Source organism: Wyeomyia smithii, chromosome 1, assembly GCF_029784165.1.
Source record: "Wyeomyia smithii strain HCP4-BCI-WySm-NY-G18 chromosome 1, ASM2978416v1, whole genome shotgun sequence".
NCBI lineage: Eukaryota > Metazoa > Arthropoda > Insecta > Diptera > Culicidae > Wyeomyia > Wyeomyia smithii.
In genome coordinates this window covers 142,446,940-142,465,653 of record NC_073694.1, presented here as the reverse complement: position 1 = coordinate 142,465,653, position 18,714 = coordinate 142,446,940, and the positions used below count along the sequence as shown (strand labels likewise).

Here is an 18,714-nt window from a genome sequence, read left to right as displayed (position 1 = left end):
GCTGCAACCGTCGGTTTATCAGTGAGCAGGTTGCCGTCCTTGTCATTGCACATGACCGGCACAGGGAAACTCCTGCTTCTGACTCTGTTGACAGTTCTGTAGAATCCCCGCACGTCTCTTTGAGCATTGCGCGCTTCTTCCGACGGTGGGTTCTATTTTCGGCAGCTCTTGCCCCTCTGTTCTAGCCTCAGGCCGTTTTCATTGGTTGACGAGTGGAGGCTATGCCTTCCAATGACCGAACGGAAGAATTCCTCCCTCCCAACCTGTGCGTTTGCGTCTCCGATGACGACTTTTTCGCCGTGTTTTGGGCACTCGTCATAGATTCGCTCAAGCTTGTCATAGAACTCATCTTCGACTCCATCGGATTTGTCGTTTGTCGGTGCGTAGGTGTTGATTAAATTGTAGTTGAAGAATTTGCCCTTCATACTCAACACGCATATACGGTCTTCTACGGGCCTCCACCGGATGACTCTTGTTTTCTGATTTTACAGCAACGCGAAACCGACGCCCCGTTCCGCTGCTTTGCCGCCACTGTAGTAGATGTGGTACTTGAAAGGAGTGCGTGCAATAGGGTCTACTGCACGAAATCCCCTTACTCCGAAATTTGGCCACTGAACCTCCTGAATCCATGCGATTTCGACTCCCTGCCGCTGTAGTTCTCGAGCAAGCAAGCCAGCCCGCGCCGGTTCATTGAGAGATCGGACGTTCCAATTACCCAATTTCCAATTGTTTACCTTAATCTTTTTCCGTGTTCGTAGCCTAGGTCTTTGCCGATTGATCTGTTCTGTATTTCTAAATTCGTTGTTCGTGGTTGAAGAAAGGTTTCGGTATGCTACCTACATCTTGCTGATGAGGCTGCCATTCTAGGTGTAGCTGGCGGGATACAGCATTCCATAATTCAGCCGCCCACTCCGGGTCAGACTTTGTTGTACCCCGCCCCTAACATGAAGATAAAGCCGCGTACGACCCCATTCCCAATCAGCATGCGACCATAGTTTCCACCGGGGGTTGGTTACCCGATCTCCGCTAAGGTCATTCGTATCCCGTTCGACACCTCGTGGAGCTTGGGATAGGAGTTGCTGGACAGAGGTGAATGACAATGGGGTACACAATGCACAGTGGTCGGAAAAGGCAGTTTGACGATCTTAATTCTTTTGTGCTTAAACGGTTGATGTTGGCCAAAGACAATGTCCAAAAGAATTGTTCAAAAAATGTAACGGAAATGTTGATAAGAAAATTTTTTGATCATGGCCTACTATCATAAAAATAAAAAATCCAACTTTTGATACAGCGAAGATACATGAATAGTTTCTTTAGCAAAGTTGTAGAACTTTTCGAAATATGAAACTTTGCAGAAGATATAAAATTTCTATGACGTCTATTTATTGAAATACAAAGCATTTTCGCTGTCAACCCCCTCAAATTTAGTTTTTCCGGCATAACTTTTTAAATATTGTTTTTTCAAGAACATAACGTTCTATACAAATATGACCAACATGAAAACACAGGTTTCATTCGAAGACATCATGTTGCTACAATCGTTCTATACTAAGTTAGAGCGTTTGTTCATTAAATTATTCCTCAGATTCAAATGCATATAGGGGAGAAAGAGGAAAACCGGTGCACATCATCAAATACTTTTTTTAAAGCTTAGACCTTGTACTATAAGCTAGTTAAACTTTGATACTTTTTTTTATCGCACGCTAGCCTGAGGGCTAATGCGGTCTCGATCAACTGGATTAGTTGAGAGAATTCGTTATCAATGTTGTTTTTGACACATTTTGCATGTTGTAGGATAAGTACAACGATACACCGTGCCCTAGTGCTGAGTCGAGAAAATTTCCAGCTCGAAAAGTTCCTCGACCTGATCGGGAATCGAACCCGATATCACAACCGTGTGGGAGAGCTAGCCGACCGACATCGCTAACCACAGAACCACGGGGACCACAACCACAAACTTTGATACTTGACAATTAATAAATGAATGAGTGGAGTGATGTTTTAGGTATGTATGTTTCTGGGGTTTAAATACAAAAATGCACCAATTACCTGATTAATGAACGATGATTTGTTAATTTATGAAACAGATAACTTGCAATACTATCAAAATTAGTGAGAACACTTCTCAGGTTTAGTTAGTTGTTGATAGGTGCATCCATCAGTCATTCGACGTGAGTAAAATGAACCCATAACATATGGACTGTACTGCCTGTAATCGCATAATTGTAACATTCGACATTTCATGGATTTCGTGCTTCTTATTGGGAAATGCTTGAAATAGTATGTATTTTTTACATCTGAAAAAATATACTTATATTTGTTTGAAAAAAGTCGTAAAAAATACCAAGTTGTTTTGTCACATAGCGTAAATAACCGCAAAAATGTCACACTATTAACTTTTTCAACTTTTTTGTCATAAAAGCTTTCATCCAAATCCACATCTGGATCCTTTGAAACTCGGTGGTTATTCTGGTCCGGTAGCCAACCACCGGTGATCCGTTTCTGATGTTTAGCTCATGCTTGTTGAAACAAGAAAAACTTCATTTCCCTTGTGATATATTCCAAAAGTACCTTGAAAGTGACGGCATAAAAGTATCATTGCAAAAATTTCAACTAATTTGACTTTAAAAGTGATGTTCAATGTATACATAGTGTAAAGCAGTGCTTTCTTTATGATACAAAGTTAATTTGAAGCGTCTATTTGCAAGAATATAATGGGAACAATGCATTTAAGGTCAAAATGTAAAAGTGTCATTTTCTCGAACAGCCAATTTTGCAAATGTTACAATTATGCGATTATGGGCAGTGTAGCTGTCAAGTAAAACCAAGGATATATGGACACCAACAAATGATCTGCATGCAATTCAACGTTGCGCTACAATACTACAGGTCATTTCATCTAGCCGGGAAGTTAACGCATCAAAATTCAAACACTATTGTTAGAAAAGGCGAGCTCCGTATCCGCAAGGCTACAGAGTCCACCTTGGTAAGCGGGTGGTCGTGGGTTCGAATCTTAGTAGAATCAGGCCATTTGGTTGCCAAAGGACTGTAGCATATGTTCATTCTCAGGTTTCCCACCAAGTACCCTTCCTTCAATCTGAATTCTACAGCACCTCTGTTGACTCTCCTTGTAACAAAAATAAGTCCCTGTTATAATAAAACTAATGTGATTAACGTATGAAAGTTCTCTCCAGGGAATTGTAATTAGGCGATACTGTTAGGATGGACAGAGGCTCGGTCGATATCAATATCACAAAAGATCTAATCTCTGGTCCTCACAGGAAAAAAAAAAATGTTTGGGAACTGCTTGTTTGTTGGTGTCCATATATCCTTTGTTTTACTTGCCAGCTACAGTCCATATGTTATGGGTTCATTTTACTCACGTCGAATGACTGATGGATGCACCTATCAACAACTAAATATGCCTGAGAAGTGTTCTCACTAATTTTGATAGTATTGCAATTTACCTGTTTCATAAATTCACAAATCATCGTTCATTAATCAGGTAGTTGGTGCATTTTTTAATAGAAAACCCCTGAAACATACATACCCAAAACATCACTCCACTCATTCATTTATGAATTTTCAAATATCAAAATTTAACTAGCTTATAGTACAAGGTCTAAGCTTTAAAAAAAGTATTTGATAATGTGCACCGGTTTGCCTCTTTCTCCCCTATATGCATTTGAATCTGGGAAATAATTTAATGAAAAAACGCTCTCACTTAGTATAGAACGATTGTAGCAACATGCTGTCTTCGAACGAAACCTCTGTTTTTATGTTAGTCATATTTGCATAGAACATTATGTTCTTGAAAAAACAATATTTAAAAAGTTATGCCAGAAAAACTAAATTTGAGGAGGCTGACAGCGAAAATGCTTTGTATTTCAATAAATAGACGTCATAGAAATTTTATATCTTCTGCAAAGTTTCATATTTCGAAAAATTCTACAACTTTGCCAAAGAAACTTTTCATGTATCTTCGTTGTATCAAAAGTTAGATTTTTTATTTTTATGAAAAGTTATGCCAGAAAAACTAAATTTGAGGAGGCTGACAGCGAAAATGCTTTGTATTTCAATAAATAGACGTCATAGAAATTTTATATCTTCTGCAAAGTTTCATATTTCGAAAAATTCTACAACTTTGCCAAAGAAACTTTTCATGTATCTTCGTTGTATCAAAAGTTAAATTTTTTTTTTTATGATAGTAGGCCATGATCAAAAACTTTTCTTATCAACATTTCCGTTATATTTTTGTGAACAATTTTTTTGAACATTGTCTTTGGCCAACATCAACCGTTTAAGCACAAAAGAATTAAGATCGTCAAATTGCCTTTTCCGACCACTGTGCAATGGGGTCTCAAGTTACACGTGTCCAACCATTTGCCAACCAAAGTACAGGGTGACAAAAACGCGCATGTTATTTACCGAAATCCCATACAAACTAACCCAATCAAAAAATCACATCAACTTACTGCTCAGATGGTTCGTCAGGATGTCGTCTCCAATGTGTTGAGGTAATATTATGCATTGAACCTGTCTTGATTCATAATATAATGTTTATCCAAGCTGTTCACTTTTCGAACTCTTTTTGAGTGACTTTGTGCCAAGCTATAATGATTGGTGCAGTGTGTGGAGTTCACATTCACGATTTAATTATACTAGCATTGTTTGCATAGAGTAGGTGTTCTAGCTATGGTATTTTTCAAAATAATGACTGAAAGCTTGAGAACTGTAGGCTAACAATTTCCAGATGGAAAATTACAATGACTGATATTTTTTTATGGAATGTAATAAAAACTGGTACACCTTATGATTTTCAATGAAAGAGAGGAGGGTTGTGGGTGCGTGGGCTTTGAGATCTCCAATGGAATGTACAGTGGTCAACGACAAATAATTATTGAAAAGAAAAGTCTTCGGACGCTTATGCCCTAACGTTTTCCCTTTTCAAAAAACCTGGAGACGCAACTATGTGTATACCTGTAACTATCTTGTGGAACTCCGGTTGCAGCATTGAATTTTTTTCTATTGTCTCCAATTTTAACAGAGATGAAGTCGTGATCTCCCAGATGGTCTCGAGGTACGATGCTGGACTAACAAGTCAGTCGTCGTAGGTTCGATTCTCGGCTCGGGAGAGACTGTTAGTGCCAGTGGGATCGTAGCGCTAGCCTCGCAATTTTTTTTTTTTTTCTTCACATAACATTTATTTGACACGGCACAAATACAATTTAATGTTTAACGGCGCCAATTATATCTGATGACTTAAAAACTAAAGCAAATTTTTTATCCTCGCTGCCGACTACGAGCTGAAATTAAGTCTAACTTAAAACTAGCATGGGATTTCCAATCAGTGTTTTGTTGTTCAATGGTCGTCTGATAATCGTCGAATGGCATGTATGGATTCGTTCTGCTGAGCCACGATGTCGTGAGTTGGGACAGAGGCTCGTAGTCCTTGGGTCCTGGTTCTATTGTGCGGGGTCTGGTTGCTGGTTTTGTGCTTAAGGTTCAAACGTGTTCTTGTCGTTTTGTTGGGTGTAGACGGAGGGGAACGGGACTAGACTGGGGCGTGGATGGATTTCAGGAAAACGTATATAAGGGACATGTAGGATAGGTCACGGCTCGCCAAGACATCACGAACAGGAGCAGCCGGCTGTCTACCCTCGGCCTGCAGGGAAGCTATTAATTTAGACCTGGCGTCACGGTGTACAGGGCATGACCAAACCACATGCTCTATGTCGTGATAACCTTCACCACAGGCACAGATACCACTTTCCCCGAGCCCAACACGACGGAGGAGCGCGTCAAATCTATAGTGATTGGACATAAGCCGGGACATCACGCAAATGAAATCCCGACCTACATCCAACCCCTTGAACCACGGGTTCGTCGATACTTTGGGGATTATGGAATGTAACCACCTTCCCAATTCCCCTCTGGTCCAAGCATTTTGCCAACTGATGATCGTATTCTGACGTACAAGTGCGAAAAATTCATTAAAGGCAATTGGTCTTTCATAAATATCACCGTTTGTTGCGCCCACCTTAGCCAAAGAGTCCGCTTTCTCATTACCCGGTATCGAGCAGTGAGAAGGGACCCACGCTAAGGTAATCTGAGTAGATTTTTCGGATAAAGCACTCAGATGTTCCCGTATTTTCCCCAGGAAATACGGAGAGTGCTTAACATCTTTCATCGATCGGAGAGCCTCAATGGAACTGAGACTGTCCGTAAAGATGAAATAATGGTCCGTGGGCATTTTTTCGATAATCCCTAGGGTGTACTGAATTGCAGCTAATTCTGCGACGTAAACAGAAGCAGGATTATCGAGCTTATGGGAGACGGTTAAATTGTTATTGAAGATACCGAAGCCAGTGGACCCATCAAGAAGTGATCCGTCAGTGTAGTACATATTGTCGCAGTTGATGTTTCGATATTTATTGGAAAAAATTTTAGGGATCTGCTGCACGCGTAAATGATCCGGGATTCCACGAGTTTCTTCTATCATGGATGTATCGAAAAACACAGTAGAATCAGAAGTATTTGATAAGTCGACACGATTTGGAATATTCGAAGAAGGGTTAATATTTTGGGACATGTGATTGAAATACAATGTCATAAAACGGGTTTGAGAATTAAGTTCGATTAACCTTTCAAAATTTTCAATCACGGGACGGTTCAAGACCTCACATTTGATTAGAATACGAGAAGACAGGCTCCAGAAGCGGTTTTTCAACGGTAGTACTCCAGCTAAAACCTCCAAACTCATCGTATGGGTCGACTGCATGCAACCTAAGGCGATACGCAAACAACGATATTGTATTCGATCCAGTTTGATCAAATGTGTGTTTGCTGCGGAGCGGAAGCAGAAACACCCGTATTCAATAACAGACAATATCGTTGTTTGGTAAAGCCTTATAAGGTCTCCTGGATGGGCTCCCCACCATTGTCCGGTTATTGTACGAAGAAAATTCACTCTTTGTTGACATTTTTTCATCAGATACCTCACGTGACAACCCCAGGTGCCTTTAGAGTCGAACCAGACACCAAGATATTTGTGTACCAAAACCTGAGAAATCGTTTTACCCATTAATTGTGTTTGAAGCTGAGCAGGTTCATGCTTCCTAGAAAAAACTACTATCTCAGTCTTCTCCGGAGAGAATTCGATACCTAGCTGTAAAGCCCAAGCAGACAAATTGTCCAAGGTATCTTGCAATGGTCCTTGCAAATCGGCAGCTTTGGCTCCTGTAACAGAGATTACACTGTCGTCTGCAAGTTGTCTTATCGTGCATGAATTTGCCAGACATTCGTCGATGTCATTTACATAAAAGTTGTAAAGAAGGGGGCTTAAACATGAGCCCTGGGGAAGACCCATGTAGCTAATGCGAAAAGTTGCCAAATCGCCGTGCGTAAAATGCATGTGCTTTTCGGACAACAAATTGTGCAAAAAATTGTTTAAAATTAGAGAAAATCCTTGTCGGTGAAGTTTGCCCGAAAGAATGTCAATAGAAACGGAATCAAAAGCCCCCTTAATGTCCAAGTTCGCAGACGCCATTTGTTCTTTACGAGCATACGCCAGCTGAATATCTGTTGAAAGCAACGCAAGACAATCATTCGTCCCTTTGGCACGGCGGAAGCCAAATTGAGTTTCTGATAGTAGACCATTTGATTCGACCCAGTGGTCTAAACGACGGAGTATCATTTTTTCCATCAATTTCCGGATACAGGATAGCATTGCAATCGGCCTATAAGAGTTGTGATTAGAAGCTGGTTTCCCTGGTTTTTGGATGGCGATCACCTTCACTTGCCTCCAATCCTGCGGTACAATGTTTTGCTCCAGGAACTTATTGAACAAGTTCAACAAGCGCCTCTTGGCATTGCCGGGTAGATTCTTCAACAAGTTGAATTTGATTCTATCTAATCCAGGTGCGTTATTGTTACAGGACAGGAGGGCAACTGAAAGTTCTGCCATCGTAAAAGGTGATTCTATCGCGTCGTGGCCCGGAGACGCATCGCGAACAATATTTTGCTCAGGAACAGAGTCCGGACATACTTTCCTGGCAAAATCAAATATCCACCTACTTGAAGACTCCTCGCTTTCGTTGACCGTTACGCGATTCCGCATTCTTCGGGCTGTGTTCCAAAGAGTGCTCATCGATGTCTCCCTCGACGTCTCGTTCACGAACCGACGCCAATATCCACGTTTCTTTGCTTTAGCCAAGCTTTTAAGCTTGGTATCAAGCTCCGAATACCGTAAATAGTCGCCAGGTATACCTCCCGTCTGGTAGGCCTTAAACGCGTCGGATCTTTGCGTGTAGACATCGGAGCACTCTTGGTCCCACCACGGAGTGGGAGGCCGTTCTTTGATCGTTACGCCGGGATATTTCTTCGTTTGGGCTTGCAACGCGGCGTCGAGAATCAAGCCCGCGAGGAGGTTGTATTCTTCAAGTGGTGAATGATGTTGAATCGACTCGACCGCTTTTGAAATCATTTCCTCGTATAACTTCCAATCGACATTTCGTGTGAGGTCATACGGAATGTCAATTGGTCGCATGCGAGTTGACCCGTTAGTAATTGAAATAAGAATAGGCAGATGGTCGCTACCGTGAGGATCGAGGATTACCTTCCATGTGCAATCCAACCGTAGCGACGTCGAACATAAGGATAGATCCAAAGCGCTTGGGCGCGCTGGAGGTTTCGGGATACGTGTCATTTCACCGTTGTTTAAAATAATCATGTCGAAGTCATCGCAAAGGTTATAGATTAAAGAGGAGCGGTTATCATTGTATGGGGAACCCCAAGCCACGCCATGAGAGTTGAAGTCTCCCAAAATCAAACGTGGCGAGGTAAGAAGTTCTATTAAATCAAAGAGCAGCCGTTGCCCAACCTGTGCTCTGGGGGGAATATATATTGAGGCAATACAAAGCTCTTTACCTTGTATTGTCATTTGACATGCGACAACTTCGATGCCTGGAATCGAGGGGAGGTTAATACGATAGAAAGAATAGCACTTTTTAATCCCTAAAAGTACTCCTCCATATGGGGTGTCTCGATCAAGGCGAATAATATTAAAATCATGGAAGTTGAGATCAATATTTGAAGTAAGCCAAGTTTCACAAAGGGAAAATGCATCGCATTTGTTTTTATTTATCAAAACTTTAAACGAATCAATTTTTGGTAAAATACTTCTACAATTCCACTGTAAGACAGAGATAGAATCCTTCATATACGCAGTTGAATTAGGCATCGAAGGATACAATCGCTGCAAGGAGAGGCCATTGGGCAGTCAACTGCTTCAAAAATGATCTAACTGTTGGGAGGAATGCTGTAAGAAAAATTTTAATTGGATCGGGTACATTGAAAGTTTCAAAAATCCAGTCCACAATGTCAGAAAATTTCACTAATCCAGAGTTTGTTTCATCAACTGGGAGTGTAAAAGGAGCAACTGGGGTTTTAGATGTTCCTGGCAGTGCTGGGAACTCCTTCTGGGACTTTAAATTTGCCAGCCCAGGAGGAGTTTGCTTCGGTTTTTCCGCAGCACTGTTTGGTTTGTTTGTAACTTTCATTTCACTTTGAGAAATCTTAGGACCTTTTCTGGGAAGTTTAGGAGAGGAAATATTTTTCCTCTTTCTAGACTCCCCAGGATTGGCGTAAGATGCTCCCGCTGGTGAATCGTCAGAATCGGTTTCCTCAGAGGGCAACAGATCGAAGGGGTTCGAAGTAACGGGAGAAGTGGTAACGGTCTTCTTCAGCATGTCAGCGTAGGAACGCTTTGAACGCTCTTTGAGAGACCGTTTTATTTTATCCCTGCGCTGCATGTACACCGCACATGTCGAGAGCTCATGCAGATTTTCTCCGCAGTGAATACACTTTTCAGCGTTAACACTGCAAGAATCTTCCGCATGAGACTCCCCACACTTGCCACAACGTGCCTTATTGCAGCAGTAGGCGGCTGTATGGCCTAACTGCTTGCAATTCAGGCAGTTCATGACGCGGGGCACGTAGAGCCTCACAGGGAGACGAACCCGGTGGATCGAGACGTGGCTTGGTAGTGCAGACCCGGCGAACGTAACTCGAAACGAGTCTGACGGAGTGTATACTGTTTTGCCACCGATGATCGATGCTGACCGCAATTGCTTGCAGTCGAGCACCTTTACTTCGGGACACGTTTTGTTCTTAAAGCACCCTTTGGCACTTTGCAGTATACACTCGACGGACAGACTCGAATCGGTTATGACACCGTCGATCTCCACGTCTCGTGCGGGTATGTAAACGCGATACTCGCGTGTGAAGAGCTCAGAGCAAGCTATATCGTTGGCCTCTTTCAGGTTACCGACCACGACACGGAGCTTGTTAGGCCGGACCTTGGAAATTTCGGTCACGCCCTTGTACTCCTTCGTCAGGTCTTTAGAAATCTGCAAGAGGTTCAACTTTTTCGATTTCGGTCCTGCCTTTGGCCGAAAATAAACAGTATAGCTGCCCTGGGCTCCGTCTGGGTAAAGCCTGGGGCGAGGGGGGACTGAAGAATGAACAGGGGAGGGGGTAACAGAAGGGTCAGGGTCAGAGGGGTTCGGGGATGGTGGCGCGGGAGGCGAGGGATCTACATCCATCGCGCTATGTTTAGCGCACTAGCGCTGACAAGAACACGTACCTTTTTATTTCTCCCTTCCAGTAAGGTTGGTTGTCCGATCGTTCGAAGTAGCAGCCGTTACAGCCAGCAGCACCAATACAGCAGCACCAAACAGCCACCAGCAGCGAGCCAGGTGTGAGATCACTCCACACAGCGATACGACTCGCTGACACTGATGGCTTCTTCTTTTTCCTCGTTTGTGTCTCGTCCACTGCTGTAGCACAATCCAGCCAGCAGCCAAATCGGCTTACGCACCAGCTGGCAGTCACGATGCGAAACAGTTGCACAAAGGAACGACCTTGAACCCGGATTTATTTCACTCGACCAGGCAAACAATGCCAACACTTGTTCACACGTCTTTTGTTTTATACTCTATCGGACCGATCACCAAACACGTCCAGTACTGATGCGTGTTCGGCACAGAATGAGCCTCGCAATTGTCCTGTACACTAAACAGTCGGCTGCGAAGTCTGTGTATAATTAAACAGAAGGTCAAGTTCCGAATCAGAATGTAGCACCAAGGCTTTGCTTTGCTTTGATGTCGTGATTGATTTCGTCGAAGGCTGCAGACAAAGCAGTGTATATAGCGCCTGTTTCAACCTTCGGACATAACATTCATTGCATATGAAGTGAATCTTAAACGATAGGTCGTGGTTAATCGCTTCGGCATGAATCCGTGGTGGCGCGGGCACCCGTGTATCTCGCCTGGTAATGTATTTGGGAGAGTACCGGCGGCGTTCGGCAGAGTGATTCCTCGGTAATTGCAGCACTCCAGCTTGTTGCTCTTTTTGTAGACCTTCCATTTACTCCTCCGGTACTCGTTCTTCATTCCAAATCTTGGCAACGATCCAATGTACAGCTCTAGTCAGTGTTTCTTAATCTTATTCTAACAGGTCACTGGGAAGTTGGTCCACTCCAGCAGCTTTATTATTTTCCAGCCGGTCAATCTTCTCCTTCACCCCCTGGAGATCAGAGCCTGGAATCATGCTATCACCTGCTCGTGCACCTAAAACAATTGCCATACCGTCCTCGCGCTCCATTGCATCTCCGTTCAGATGCTCATTGAAGTGCTGCTTTCACCTTTCGATTATCTCACACTCGTCCGTGAGGTTGCCGTTCAAGCTCCTGCACATACCGGCGCGCGGCACGTAGCCTTTACGGGAACTGTTAAGCTTCTCGTGAAACTTCCGAGTGTCGTTAGCTTGGTACACCTCTCTAATCGGTACGCGATCTCGGTCCTCTTGTTGGCGCTTCTTCCTTTGGCGGACTGAGCTTTGGCTGTTCCGTGCCCGTCGATATCGTTCCACTTCGATTTCATACGATGTTGCAGCATTATCGCCGTGCTGCGTTCTTCTCTTCGACTAAATGTTTGCTTTCGCCGTCGAACCGGCTAGAGATGACTGGTTTGGGGCCCTTGTACCTAATAGCGCCACAGCGGTGGCACCTTTGTAATTGAATGATCCTCCAGTCTCCCTCAAGATAGCTGCGCCGAGCTGCTCTTCGGTGGGTAACGCTGCCTCCAGCTGCTGCGCGTATTCCTGTGTAACCCTGGCGTCCCGAAGTTGTTAAATATTAAGTCGCGGCTTTCGGCTTCGGCGGCTATTATACACCGTCGAGAGTTTTGAGTGCATGCACACAGCTACTAGATAGCGGTCCGAATCTATATTCGTACTGCGTTAGGAGCGAACGTTGATGATGTCGGAGAAAAACCTGCCGTCGCTTAGAACGGGATCGATGTGATTCTCTGTCTATTGGTCGGATGATTTCCAGGTGGTTTTGTAGATATCTTTGCTGGGGAAGACTGCAAAGTTCACGCAAAGTTCCGATTGCCGTTATCATTAGACACGGTGTGCAGGCTATCTGGCCCTATTACCGGTTTGTATATTGCCTCCCGTCCTCCCTGAGCAGTCATGTCTCCAGTAACGACTTTCACGTCCCGTCGCGAGCAGCTATCGTATACCTGCTCCAGTTGCGCGTAGAACGGTTCGTAGTTAAAGAACTGGCTCTTTATCCTCAGCTTGCAGCTAGCGTTGATCGGCTGCTACCCCATCACGCGTTGGCTGTGCTGCCCAGTACTATGGAGTCGGTTCCCAGCTTGCTTGTGGTGCCACGACTCTTGTAGAAAGTCGCTGCAAGCACCGTTGTTTTGTCCAACACAGTTCTTGCAGTGCTACTACATCGAAGTTGCGTGGATGTAGCTCATCGTTGATTACACTGGTCGACAAAAGCGAAAAAATGCTGCCCTAGAGCTTAAACTAGTTGCCCTAGAAAGATTACAGCTTTTCAACCATTCCTGTGAAATTTTTTGTCTCCAGCCATAGTCAAAACGCGTCAACTTACGTCAAAGTGTCGCAGAGTAATTGCTCGCCGGTTTCGTCGTTTCAACGTTATGTTTGCATTAAAACTTGTTTAAATTTCTGAAAAAATGTTGGTGATTAGGGGCACGAAAATTCACATGAATGGTTAAAAAGCTATAATCTTTCCAGGGTGGCTCGTTGGGCCTTTCCCGACCCCTCGTCACAGCTCTATTTAGAGTCTCACATCGACACCAGGACGTTGATCAGCCGCTCCTAACATGGAGATCAGATGCTGTTTTAGTCGCACCATCTGGGTAATAGACGCTCGAATTGGCGAAGCGTTTCCTCTACCGCCAATTTATGATTTACGCGCTAATGATCGTTCCAAACCTTCTGTTGTCGGATGACAGCGAATGTTTCAACTGTCGGTATTGGTTTTGGTTCCTCAGGATAATTAAACTGGATTCATTCTGGCTTTTCCAATGTTTTACACAGGGCTAATCATTTTCGACCTGATCACAATGAAACGATTGGACAAACCTCTCACGATTTAACTTTGTTGTAATGACATTGTCATCAATTGCATTCGTGTTTATTTTACTGAAATGAAAACTCACTGTGTTTGTTTTCTAGCTTGCTCTGGTTGGTTACCAATTTTGCTCACTCCATGAATATTTTTAGTAAGCTTGACTGCCGACAGGTTTTCGATGACTTTTTAATCTGCTCGGAATCAGACCTAGTCATTTCATTTGCCAAATTATTTCACCTCACGGCGTGAAACGATTAAAAACGCTGTCATTGACAATAATCATTTTAGTGATTCACGATGCGAGACGGCCAAAAGCGAAGCGGAATACCCAAAGAAAGCGTTTTGAAAAAAACTTCCAACTAATATTAGACACACTATGTTTTAAACATAGCATTTTGGCATAAAAAATAAATGTCTAGAAATTGAAAGTATAAGGATTAAAAATTCCTTTCCATAACATTTTGTTTGCTGCTGCTGGCTGTTGCTGACTGCCTGAAGCAATTGTCTTTCATTGACATTGTCTTGACAGCCTTTCGTGAGTCTTTCATTTGATGGAAACTGCTTGTAAAGGTTAACCTTTCGTTTTCACTTCGATGACGTTTCAGGACTTCGCGTCAGTATGATGAACGAAGATGGCCGAAAAAAACAGTAAATAAAGCGTGAAGCTCGCAGGAAGATTCGTTCCAATCGAGAGCGAGAAGAGTGTGGCAATACGTTAAAACCGCACGAATTCAATTGAAAGCGATATCCAGGTGATTCATTTTAAGCATGAATTATACCCATTGAGTTGGAAATGTTGGACCCTGATTTTGCCTAGTGTCGCTTCTAATTCTGGTGCACGGTATCGAAGCGACCCCATAATTTTCGTCATTTTTTTAACGGCTTCATACATTATTCCGCGTCGCTATAAACTATCATTGTCGCTATCTTTAATCTTTGAATTGTGGAGACCATACCCAAAACACAAACGCAGTCCGTAAGCCAGGTACTGCTCTGGTTCATTAGCTTTCCGGTTTAATTCCAGCAAGAGCTTGATTTTGCATGGTTATGACTGGAGTTAACACACTGGACATCGATGAAGATAGACATCAATGTTCAGATTCAGATTCAAGGATGTGTTTGCTATCGGTACCTAAATTTAACTTCAAATGTCTTCGTTTGCGTGTACTTCCGCTCCAAATTTTTACTATGATCAATTGTGACGTCTTCTTTGACGCGGTGGAATAAAAATTCGTATTGCATCGCTTTCAAATATATACGTGTTCTGCTCTAACGAATTTTGATATCAAAATGCAGGGTGGCCACCCTAAAAATTGGAAATCATTTTGCCCGCTTGAAGAATAGCTATACCCACTTTTAGAACTGATTCGGCACTTGGTCGTTTTTGTTTGTCTTGTGTTTGAACTCGAACATGTTTTTTTTTACTTTTACTCACCAACACTCTCTCTATTGAGCTCTAGTTCTAAACTATCGCACACAGTTTCAATTACAAAACTAGATGACATTAAAGATTAGTATCGCACGAACATTTTCAAAGTATCTCAAAAGAAGAAAAGGCATCATTTGAATCAAAGTGGTGAGAGTAAGATTACACATTAATGGTGGAACATGACAATTTTCTTTCTTCTTGCTTGAAAAAAAAAAAGAAATAAACGTCTAAAAAATCTATTGTTACGAAGCAACCGCAACACAGCACTGAATTTTCTTCCGAAAAAAGGTCTGGTTATTGCTGAAGTTGTTGATGATAAACTAATCAAAGCCAAGCTGTCCTCTTCTTCATGTCTTTAGCTTCATTTGTTGAACCATTTCTTATGAAATATCAATGGGATGAGCCTCCCTCGCTTTTTTTTTGTACGATGGCCTAATTGGCTTCATTCTGCCGGTTATGAAAAAGGTGGTTAAACTTGACATTCTCGCAGCGAGACCGAAATCTCTAAGGGGCCATCCACATTCCATGACCTTCATCCACATTCCAATGACCTTCATCTTAAATATATTACCAGAATTCGAATAACTCAAAAAAGAGATTTTCCTTTATCATTGTGTGCAAACTTATAGTTCACAGCGTAGGAATGAAACAAATTTTCTTGAAGCTTCAATTCTAGAACATTTTGCAAATTTCAGGTTTTTCCTAGAATAAACGTATTCCAAAGATTTCATTGTTATTTCATTTCATTTTCATTTTTCGATTTCATTAGTTGGTATAGTTCATAAAACATGCGACCAGCGTTCAAGTACCGCTTCTAAGTAACGTTTCAGAGGACGTAAAATTTATGCAGAGCCGGCAAATACTCTGATCTCTCTCTTTATGTCGGCTGTCATTCGATTGCCGGTTATTATTGCTGTAACGATAACTCAGTTGGGGATATAAGATAGCGACCGTCTGCATGGTATCGCCGAAAATGGGCATGGGCATGTTTGCTAAATAATCAAATGTGAAATTGCATGCTGCCGGCTTTCATCAGCTCTGATCACTACGCAGAATGCTCTGTCGGATATGAGTTTGTTCTTGGCAGCGTACAAATAGAAGCTAGGTACGTTTCTATGGAGGAGTTCACTGGGGCTTGGAGGGTTGATTTTTTTGTGTCATTCAACATAAGCAGAAGGAGAACTGCTCTGTGCAAAATTAAATTGTTCGACTACAGTAACGGAACGCAATACCTCAGTTTTGTGTCTGATTAAAATCGAACATTTCGTCCTTTTGTCCAGCCCCACAAAATTTGAGCTCATAGGCAGCAAAGATGAAAGACAGTAAGGGATAAGAATTAATTGGCTCCATGGTACATTAAACCATGGCACAGGTTTAAATACATTTTTGCCTTTCTCCTAGAAAGGTATAGCAATCACTGAAAAAACTAAAGGTATAAAAGTGCTCAAAAGGGCCGAATGTCGTATATCACTCGACTCAGTTCGACGAGCTGAGCATTTTCTGTATGTGTGTGTGTGTGTATGTGTTTGTGTAACGCTCTCCCAATCTCACTCGATTTTCTCAGAGATGGTTGAACCGATTTCAATGAAATTAATTGAAAATGAAAGGTCTAGTTGCCCCATGAGACCCTATTGAATTTTATTGTAATCGGATTTTTAGTTTAGAGGTTATGTATCAAAATGTAAAAATCACGAAACATCAATATCTCAGAAACTATGCAACCGATTTGAACAAAATTGATTTCAAATGAACGGGCTACCTAAAATACCATTGACTTTTGAATTTTATGAAGATTGAACTTGTTGTTCAGAAGTAATAAAAAGAAACGTGTTCTGGAGACTATTTAATCTCACTCATCTTTCTCAGAGATAGCTGGACCGATTTTCATAAAATCAGTGTCATATGGAGGGTCTTGTTGCCCCATAAAACCTTATTGATTTTTTTTTGCAAACGGATTATTACTTTGCCTGTTATGTTTAAAAATGTGAAATCCAGCTATGAAAAAAAACATATTCCGAAGACTACTTAAACTCACTCACTTTTCTCAGAGATGGTTGACCCGATTTCTACAAAATTAGTGTTAAATAAAAGGTCAAGCTGCCTCATAACACCCTATTGAATTTTGCTGTAATCGGATTGTAACTTCGTCTGTAATGTATTGAAATGTGAAAATCACGAAACTTCATTATCTTAGAAACTACACAACCGATCTGAGCAATATTGATATCAGATGAACGGGCTAGTGAGGGATTAACTGATGAATTATGATTGAACACGTAATTTCAAAGTTTGACTGCCCTATACGTTCTCATTTCATTTGATTATAATCGAACTTAAGCAACCGTTATGTATTAAATTGTTAATAAAATAACGATAGTCTATTATCTCAAAGATTACATGACTTATTTGAACATAACTAGTGTCATACGAACGAGTCATCTCTCAAACTTACAAATAACAAACTTCATAACAATTTTATATGTGGCTCAAAAGTTTTGGAAAGTAAAGAAATTCAAAGACTATTTAAAACTATACCTGCTTTGATCAATATATATGGCCTCAACATCATTTAAATGTAGAATCGTACTATTTGAACGTCCCCGGTATCGCTCATGATTAAATTGTTCGAAATTAGGAGTCATTTCTATAGTTTCGCTATTTCTTAAGCACTAACATTACGTCAAATTTCATATTTTATACTCCAATTACTACATCAATATTTTAGAACCCAAAGAGTGAATATACTTTTATTGGATTTAAGTATTCATGTAAATCTATTTTTACAAATAACAAGTTTGAATGAGAAAGGCTGAGTCTGACCGCTAGGTGGATTAATTTAGGTTTTTTGTAAAAAAAACGCTACCCACCAGAAGATTATTTTTGAATTTATTAATATCGTTTTAGGTACGTGCCACTGGGAAAATGTATGCGTGCAAGAAACTAGAAAAAAAGCGCATCAAAAAGCGAAAAGGCGAGTCTATGGTGCTTATCGAGAAGCAAATCCTTCAGAAAATCAATTCTCGATTCGTAGTGAACCTAGCTTATGCTTACGAAACTAAGGACGCGCTGTGTTTGGTGTTGACGATTATGAATGGTAAGTAATTACACTGTGTATACTTGCTCTCTAGACAATTGAGTTATTTTTTTTTTAGGTGGCGATCTTAAGTTCCATATCTATAATATGGGTGGAGATCCGGGTTTTGAATTGAATCGGGCTCGGTTCTATGCTGCTGAAGTAGTTTGCGGGCTGGAAAATCTCCATCGAATGGGGATAGTATACCGGGATTGTAAACCGGAGAATATTCTTTTAGACGATCACGGCCATGTACGGATATCTGACTTGGGTCTAGCGGTAGAAATTCCTGAGGGAGAAATGGTTAGGGGGAGGGTAGGCACCGTAGGTGAGTTCCTGTATTTCAGACAATTGTAAATGCGTAGCTAAATTGATTTTCTGTTGTTTGAAGGATATATGGCTCCCGAAGTTATTGACAATGAGAAATACGCCTTTTCGCCTGATTGGTTTAGCTTCGGCTGCCTGCTGTATGAGATGATCGAGGGACAAGCTCCGTTCCGAGCTCGCAAGGAGAAGGTTAAACGAGAAGAAGTTGATCGAAGGGTCAAGGAAGACGCGGAAAAATACTCACACAAATTCAGCGATGATGCCAAATCTCTGTGCCAACAACTACTAATGAAGGCTGTTAAAAATAGACTGGGCTGCCGAAGTGGGCGGCAAGGTGCTCGAGAAATCAAACTGCATTCATTTTTCAACAGTATTAACTGGAAACGGTTGGAGGCGGGTTTGGTAGAACCACCTTTTGTGCCCGATGTAGGTTTT

The 18,714-nt window shown here is 41.8% G+C and overlaps 1 protein-coding gene across 9 annotated transcripts in view; it reads left to right on the top strand.

Moving 5' to 3' along the window:
- Window positions 1-18,714, top strand: part of LOC129721809 (G protein-coupled receptor kinase 2) — a 151,505-nt gene that overhangs the window by 128,301 nt on the left and 4,490 nt on the right. For all 9 annotated transcript variants that reach the window (XM_055674882.1, XM_055674855.1, XM_055674828.1 and 6 more), the window contains 3 exons: window positions 17,784-17,973; window positions 18,032-18,280; window positions 18,344-18,705. In XM_055674882.1, coding sequence (XP_055530857.1) covers window positions 17,784-17,973; window positions 18,032-18,280; window positions 18,344-18,705 — 801 coding nt within the window. The remainder of the gene's footprint in view (window positions 1-17,783; window positions 17,974-18,031; window positions 18,281-18,343; window positions 18,706-18,714) is intronic.